This window comes from Corvus kubaryi, unplaced genomic scaffold (assembly GCF_017639235.1).
Source record: "Corvus kubaryi isolate FWS band 111438036 unplaced genomic scaffold, C.kubaryi_AGA036_p1.0 134, whole genome shotgun sequence".
Taxonomy (NCBI): domain Eukaryota; kingdom Metazoa; phylum Chordata; class Aves; order Passeriformes; family Corvidae; genus Corvus; species Corvus kubaryi.
The window spans coordinates 12,100,154-12,108,507 of NW_024580668.1; the positions used below are offsets into that span (position 1 = coordinate 12,100,154).

The following is an 8,354-nucleotide window of genomic DNA, read 5'->3' on the forward strand; positions in this document are numbered from 1 at the left end:
ACTGTAGCCCTGATCACACCAATGTGTCCCCAGTTGGTCCCAGCTGGGCCATGGGTGGTCCCAGTGTGGTTGCTCTTGGCCCCAGGATAGCCCTGATTGCCCCAGTTGGCCCTGCGGCTGCCCCACTTTCACCATGGGTGGTCACACCTGGCCCTAGCATAGCCCTAGTTGTCCCACTGTGGCTCCAGTTGGCCCCAGTTTGACCACAGGTGGTCCCAGTGCAGTCGCTGTTGGCTTTGGGATAGCCCTGGTTGTACCAGTTGGCCCCAGTTTGACTACAGGTGGTCCCACTGTGGTTTTGGTGGCCCTGGAGTGATCCCCTGACAGTCAGGGTGGTTCCAAGTGAGTTCCTGGTGATGCCAGCTCCTCCATGCCCACTGTGCCAGGCAGCGTTTGCTCTGTGCTGCTTCCCTCCGCAGCAACCTGCCAGGATCCCGGTACCTCCAGAGGTGTGAACCCCCCTCCCACCCCAGCAGGCTGGGGAAGATGAGGAGGAGGAGCTGCCCCCATCCCTGCCCGGCACAGGCACTTGGGAGCTTGTGCCTGCATTCCAGGATTTCACTTGCAGAGAAAGGGGCATGAACCAGTTTTGTTTGGATTTTGCAAAATCCCAGGCAGGCTTTGCCTCCCTCAGCAGCACCTCTGCTTTCACATGGAGCTCTCCAGGACACCCTGAGTGCTGAGCTCAGCTCTGCTTAACCGAGGTCTCAGGCCCAAGCTCCTTCCCCACCCCAACGTGACTGAGCTGCGGCACGTGGAGCTCCCTCATCTCCTGCTCCCTCGGGGATTACGCGCTCCGAGCTGAGCCCACGGCATCACAGATATTTTTACCATCTCCCAGCTGTTCCAGGTGTGTGCAAGGCAAAAGAGGTGGAAAAAGCGCACCTGGGCCCTGGCAGGGGCATCCAAGGGCTCCGGGGTGCTCATGCACTCACCGCACTTGGCACGGGGCTCTCCCTGTCCCTAGGCAGGCAGAGACATCCAAGGGCTGGAGCTGTTGAGCGTGGCCATCATCAAATCCAACTGAAATGGGAGCAGGAACAAAACACAGGGAAGGGATGCAGCAGGGACAGGGGAATCACCTTGCCAGGGAGCATGGAAGGGGCTTGGGTGATGGTGGTGCTCTGCCATGGATCAAAATCCCCCCTTTGGAGGGGCTTCCTGCACTCCCATCTTCTCCAAAAATCCATGCTCGGCGCCCACTGGGATCCCTTGGAGTCAGCATGGGTTTCCACGTGGGAAGGAGCAGCCTGAGAGTGAGGATGGAGTTCAGGGCAAAGCTGCTGACAGCAGGAGGTGCTCCCAATGTCCACAGGCGCTGCCAGAAAGCCACGGCAGGGAAGGGGGGCATGGCCCCGGCTGTGGGGGACACCAGGGCTCTGCTCCCCAGCACCACAACGGGGTGGAATTAAAGGAAGCACCCACTTAACAGCAGCCCAGAAATAAACGATGCTGATCTTCACTGCCCCAAGTTCCTTCCCCATGGAAGAACGGGGACATTTTTGGAAGTGGAAATAAGGAAGTGTGGGCTGGGATGCAGAGGTGGGGCAGGACACCCCTGCCTATAGGGACCCCAAACCCCTATAGGACCCTCCGAGGGGGATTAGGTTACAGGTACAAACCCCTTATGGGGGGCACCTAGTGCCACTGCCAGCCTGTCCTGGAGCTCATCCCACTGTGGAGCTATCCTGACTCCCCCACATCCCAACCCTACAGCACAAGGACAGGAGCCCCTAGGGCTGCCTGGGCTCAGCACCGTGGCCAAATCCTGCACAGCGTTTGCTGATGCCCATGGAGGCACCACTGCAGCCCAACAGCACGCCAGGGCTGGATGGACATGGTCCCTGTGGGGTCACACTGCCTGGGAATGGGAGCTGGGAGCCCATGGAGCAGGCAGGATGCGTGCAGGGTGCCCATCTCCTGCACCGTGCTGGCTTCACCTGACAAGGAAAAGCATCTGTGGAGCAGGCAAATAAAACCAGGCAGCGCCCAGGGCCGCTTCCCAAAGCTGCCATGTGCTCTTCCAGAGCAGCTATCATCAGCTCCCTCTCCAGCAATCCGAAATAGCAGGAGGGAAGCCCTTCAGCCGCATCATGAATCATCCTGGGAGGCAGAGTGGTTATTTTTACGGTGCTGTGGCTCACGTGGAGCTGCCAATGCAGCCCCCAGGGATGGGCTGTGCTGCCACAGTGGAACACGGCCCTGTCCCTGCCGGGGCTGCTTCCATGGGGATTGGGCGTGCCAAGGGTCCAGCATCCCAGGAGGTTGCCTATGAGGGCAATGTGATGGTGATGCCATCAGAGAGGTTTGCCTTTGCTCAGGGGAAAGAGGCAAAGCTGTGCTGCTGCTGAGGGTTGGCTGGCTGTGGGAACAGCCTTGTGGAGCTCAGGATGTCAGCGTAAGTCCTCTCCCCTCTCCTTGTGCCTCCTGGCCCCCATGAAAACCATTTCCTGTGCCGGGGTCTCTCCCCTTTGGCAGCACTGCAGATCACCTTCACCATCCATCACAATGGAACTACAGAGAGGAGAGGGGGAGGGATGGATGAGGAGGAGTTGGCATATGGCTGGGCTGGGCACCCCACAGTAAATCATAAAACCTCCAGCACCTGCCACCTCAGGTGACAAACACGGACCCTGCAATGAAGGACACAGCAGACAGGGAGCAGGCTCCATGCCCTCCCCACCTGGTCCCTGTCCTCCTGTCCTGGCTCTGTGGGGCAGGAGTCCCATGGATTGGAGCAGTGGGAATACTGTTCCAGTGTAAGTGTCTGAAACAGCCCCATCTGAAGGGGGGACAGTGTGACAAGCACCAGCTCTTCCCGCTCAGGCACAGGGGTCACTCATGGCAGCCTGGTTTGGAGATGGCAGGGCCCTGACCAGCCCTGCTGCCGCTCTCTGGAAGGCTGGGAAAGCTGGGGAAGGGAATGGTGTGTGGGACTGAGCTGTGGGGCTTGGCACCCTACACCTGCATGCTGCCATCCACATGTGCCCAGCTGTAAGAACAATCCAGGGTCAGCACAGCCAGCCAGGGACTGCCTCAGGTGTGAGAACAGAGGCACAAGGATGGAGGCAAGAGGCCAGGCAGTGGTGATGGGCTCTCTGTGCCACCCAGCACCCGCCAGCAGCCTGTCCTGAGCCTGGGATCCCATTCCCTGCTGGTGCAGGAGCAGGGTGAGCTTACACAACATGGTCAGGGTGAAATATTTATCAGGCTGTTTAAAGGAAAACCAGGCAGGAGGCGGGGAGAAAATGCACAAACACAGGCAGGAAGCAGCACACCCCTGGCTGTCGCTGGGGCAGTGGCCATGGCCCCCCTGAGCCCCATCCTGGCTGCCAGGGGATCCCTGGCAACTCCAAGCATCCCTCCCTGGGGGTCCCCAATGTCCCTCAGTCCTGGTGTGCTGCAGAGGGAATCAGGGCACCTAGGGTCAGCGCTACTGCTGGCAGACACCATGTCCCCAGTGAGCAAGGACACAGGAACCTCAAACTTTGGGCCAGAAACCGGTGCCAGCAGGTGCCTTGAGGCAGCACCAAGAGCTGGGGTGAACGGGGGAAGCTGGGAACTCAGCAGATGCATGGAGTGGCTTCACACTGGCCCCATGCTGCAGCCACAGCCAGGAAAACGCTGCCCCAAAACCAGGGGGAAGGTGGGGAGGGGACCAGGCAGGAGAGGAGCCAAGTGGGGACAGGGGCTGCTGAAAGGAAAGCAACCCCCATCCAGACCCATCAGCCATCCTCCTGCAGCACAGCCTCTTTGGAGGTGCAGGAAGGGCAGGATCAGCCCCAGATCCCATCCTGTGTGGGACACCAAGGACCAAAGCACCTCCTGCAGCCCCAGGTACGGACATACCTGGTCACGTATTTCAAGTTCCAAGTGGAAAACAGCCCACAAAATAACCCCAAACCTCTTGGTTTCTCAGCTGAGGTCCCCAGCACCCTTCACACCCCCAGCACCTGAACGACACCGAAGGGCAGAGTCAGTAGAAACCTTTATTAAACACAAAGCTCAGAGGAACACAAGCTTGTTAAATGGCAGTAAAAGTGAAAGTGCGTCTCCAGCTTGGCCCAGGGGGACCCCAGAACCCCCTCCCCTCCTGTCCCAGCCCCAGTGGCCTGGGGATGGGAAGCCAGAGCCAAAAGGCTGAACGGCTGCACAGGGAGGGGAAGGAAAGCCTGGAGACAGCGTTGGGTGCTCACCTGCAGAGATGCTGCCCCTGGACACCTCTGTGTCCCCTGAGGGGACGTGCCCATGGTCTCAGGGCCACCAGCCCCATCCAGCCCCGTGCCTGCTCCCACAGCCACCTGCCACAGCTGTGGCCTTGCCAGCCCCTTTCTGGACACAAGCAAAGCCAGGAAGTGCTGGTGAGACCTTGGTGGCACCCTCTGTGCCCCACCAGCACTGTCCTCCTGCCCCCTCCATGTCCTGGGAGAGCTCCCACATGCCATAAATAATAAATAAATACCCCACGCTCAGCCAGGCTGTGGGCAGCCCCCCACGCAGGGGGACAGCCCTGGCCCAGCACCCCCCACATCTCCATCACCCCTTCCCAGCACAACAAAAACTCTCAGCACCCCCACTCTGCTATACAGCCCCCCCCAAACCCCCACGGAAATGAAACGCTGTCCCCAGGGGACAATAATAAATTAATCAAAACATTAATCTATACACAGGACTGCTTAAAGCTCTGGAACGGGCTCCTGGGGGGCAGCGGCTCTGCCCTGGGCAGTTCCCCCTGATTAGGGCCCTGTGGAGGGGGTCCCCCAAGATGGCAACCCCACCCTGGCATCCTCCTTGTGGGGCTGGAGCTGGGGATGCCACCGGCCCCCGCCGGGCTGGGGGGGCTGGAGGGATAAGGAGAAAATATTGCAAAAAGGGATGGGGGAGGAACAGCGGGCGCTGGAGCCAGAGGGGCTGCCCTGCCTGGCCCTGCCCGCCCTGCCAGGGCTGCCCTCTCCCCTGGCAGCTTCCCCGAGCACCCAGGCACAGCTTCAGAAGTCCAAGGGGGTGAAGTCCCCAAAGTTGCAGTCGAAGAGCTCGCTGATGCCCTCGCCCTCCTCCAGCCCGAAGTGATAGTCCTGCGCCTGCGGCGGCGACAGGTTGATGAACTCATCAGCCAAGAAGCCTGCCAAGTCCTCCCTGCTCTGCTCCAGCAGGATGTCCATGGAGGCCAGTGGAGACAGGCTCACCTCCTCCTCTGGGCTCTTGCTGGGCAGCGTGCTCGGCCCTGGCAGCAGCGCTTCTGTGGGGATGGACAGCAGCTGTAAATCCCACAACACTCACCAAATAAACCCCAAAAAAGCTTTTCTGCATGTGGAGAACCTGCCTTCCCACCTCCCTGCCTTGCTGGGGTGCCCAAGCATCATCCCAATTCCTGTGCCAACAGCAGAAGGGCTGATGAGAGCCATGGTGACATCACACCAGCTCCCTCATGTCCCCAGCTCCCTGGTGTCCCCAGCCCCACCTTGCTCTCCGGGCAGCAGCGGCATGTTCACATCCTGGGCGGGATGCAGGAGCAGGGAGGCTCTGGGCTGTGAATGGCTGGGAGAAGAGTCCTCTGCAGGGGCTTTGAAGGGGCTCTTGACAGGGCTGCAGACCCCTGAGCTGTCCTCGGGGCAGAGGAACACATCGATGGGGCCCTGAGTGCTTCGCATGGAGACCTGGAAAGCCTGGGGAAAGGTGACAGAGGGGTGAGACAAGGCGGCACAGGATGCCCAGGGAACACCGGGCTGTGCAGGGGGGTCAGAGGGGGAGCAGAGCATGACCCCAGCTCACCTCTGCTGGGTCTGAGACCTGCAGCTGGGTCTCTGGGGGTGCTTTGATAACCATCACCATTTGCTCCGCGGGGTCCACGATGCTGCGGAGGTCCTGGCAGGTCACGTAGGCTGCGGTGGGGCGGGTCAAGGAAGGCACGCGGGGATGTGGGCTGAGAAACACCCTGCCTGTGACACTGTGGCTCAACCACAACCACCACCCAGCCAGCCCCACCCCAGAACCAAAGGATATTGCTGGTTGGCGGGGTCCTCGGTGAGCAGGCGCAGCTGCACCGTGCACATCTGGATGAGGTCATCCAGCTGCCGCTCAGCCGCCTGCAGCTCCCGCAGCTCCTTCTCCAGCAGCCGGTGCCGCCCAGGCGCTCCCACGGTGGCCTGGCTGCCCCTGGGGAGCATTGTGGTCATCAGGAGCCAACCCCCACAGCTTCCTGTGCCCCACTCAGGCCAGGCCACATCCCACCCCATACCCAGGGAACCAGCTGTGCAGGGGTTTTGCAGTAGGCTGCTCCCCAAGCCCAGATGCAGCCCCCCACTCCCCTGGATGACTCGGGGAGCCCAAGGGGGACTTGCAGGTGATACCAACACTGCTCAGGAGCCTCGTGGCATTGAGCACAGCCCTCCCCACAGGGGCCACCATTTGGCCTCCTGCAGAAGCTCTGGTGACACCACCCTGAAATTCTCCACCCAAGTAGGACCTTCCTCCACCCAGAGCCTGGCCCAGAGAGCTCCCCCAACCCAGGGAACAGCCAGGCGCAGCCCCATGAGCCAAGGGACATACAGCCACTGGATGTGGTTCTTGGACTTCTTGGTGATGAGCTGTATGCCCTCCAGGACATTGGTGATGTCGTAGATGCGCCTCTTCTGCACCTTCAGGACCTCGGCTGCCCAGTTGAGATCCACCACACCATCTGGGGACTGGCTCAGCAGCTCCAGGAAGCGCTTGGTGGTGAGGTTCAGGGAGGTTTCATAGCGGGACTTCTCTCCAGGAGACTTTGCCCCTGCCAGACACCAAGGACAAGTGTCACTAGCCACAAGGGAAACGCAGAGCTGCAGCTGAGAGGTCACTAAACTCCTACCACACTTGCAGGTGGCTTACGGACTAGCGACCAGGACTGGCACCCCAAACCCAATCTGTTCTCTCAGGGCAATGGGGTGAGCTGCCCAAATCCCCTGTAGGAAGGATATTGTGGCACCTGGCACAGGCTGTGACACCTGTGCTCTGTTGTGACCACAACTGTGGCTGAAACACCGAGGTGCCAGGCAGGGCTCAGGGAAGAGGTAACAGCGGGTCCACCTGGGACACTGCACTGACACCATGCTGGCAGCTACAGCTCCTTCCCACACGGAGGGACAGAGCCAGTGTGGTGCCCAGCAGATGGGCAGGACAACCATGCCACCAGCACAGGGCACAGCAGTAAGTGCAGAGAGTGGACAGAAACAGGCCAGCCCCAGGGACAGCCCATCCAAACCAATACAAAGGGACTGGAAGAACCTACTAGGGACAAGCCTGTGGGAGCAGAGTGGGGCTGCTGGACCTCTGCTCTGAGCTGGGCTGGCAAGGGGAGCCACAGGGAGTGGAGCTGATACCTTTAGCAGGATTCCTGGCCTTGCCCCGGCCCACTGGCAAACTCTCCGCTATGTACTGGTGATCTGTCTCCAAGTTCAGCTTCCTCTTCACCTGCAAGAGATGGGGTCAGCAGAGGGACAGCCACCCCCACGGCTCCACTGGTGATGAAGGGTTTCTGTGAGGAACCCCCAGGGGACCCCCCCCACAGCACTGTGGGGTACAGACACCCCAGATCCCGGCAGGAAGGGCATGACAGGAGCTGTCACACACCCCCGGCAGGGATGGGGGGCTGTCCCAGCCGCGGGGCGCCCTGCCACGCTGCGGGGAGCGCCCCAAAGCCGGCGTGGGCCGTGGGTGGGGAGGCAAAGCACGGCCCAGCGCCCGGGACTGCGGCTTCCGGAGCGGCGGAGGGGCAGGGCCGGCCCGGCAGGTGCTGCGTGGCACTGTCCGGCCGTACAGCTTGGCACGGCCGGCTACACCGGGCACGGGCTGGCACGGAGCAGGGCACGGCACGGCAGCGAGCAGTACGGGCCGGCGCGGTACAGAGTCATGTCCGGTATAGAGCCCTGTCCGGTACAGAGCACGGCTCGCTGTACAGAGCACGGCTCGCTGTACAGAGTACGGCTCGGCATGGCACGGCTCGCTATACAGCACGGCCCGGTATCTAGCCGGGCCCGTTGTACAGCCCGGCTCGGTGTAGCCCGGTCGGGTATACGGCCCGGTCGGTACACAGCAGGTTCGACGAGGCCCAATACTGCACAGCCCAGGGCACAGCCCGGCCCCGCCGGGTCCCCGGAGCCCCCGCCCGGCCCACCCGCCGCCCCCTCCCCATCCCACTCGCGGGGGTTACCGGCGGGCGGCCCAGCGCGGGCCGTCTGGGCACGGCGCCGGGACGAGCGGGCTGCGGCGTGGCGAAGAGCAGAAGGTCGGTATCGGGGTGGCCGCCGCCTGCGGGCTCCTCGGCGGCGGCGGAGACGATGAGGAGGTGCGGGGAGGCGCTGCCCAGCAGCGCCGCC

General features: G+C 61.8%; 1 protein-coding gene across 1 annotated transcript; it reads right to left on the bottom strand.

Moving 5' to 3' along the window:
- Positions 1 to 3,970: 3,970 nt before the first annotated feature.
- E2F1 (E2F transcription factor 1) lies at positions 3,971 to 8,348 on the bottom strand. The gene is made up of 7 exons (XM_042050838.1): positions 8,189 to 8,348; positions 7,359 to 7,449; positions 6,550 to 6,769; positions 6,004 to 6,156; positions 5,773 to 5,887; positions 5,462 to 5,666; positions 3,971 to 5,239 (listed from the first exon to the last, which is right to left on the bottom strand). Exons 4-7 carry the CDS (start codon positions 6,051 to 6,053, stop codon positions 4,989 to 4,991), a joined length of 621 nt encoding a protein of 206 aa, XP_041906772.1. The 5' UTR covers positions 6,054 to 6,156; positions 6,550 to 6,769; positions 7,359 to 7,449; positions 8,189 to 8,348; the 3' UTR covers positions 3,971 to 4,988.
- Between the last annotated feature and the right edge of the window lie 6 nt (positions 8,349 to 8,354).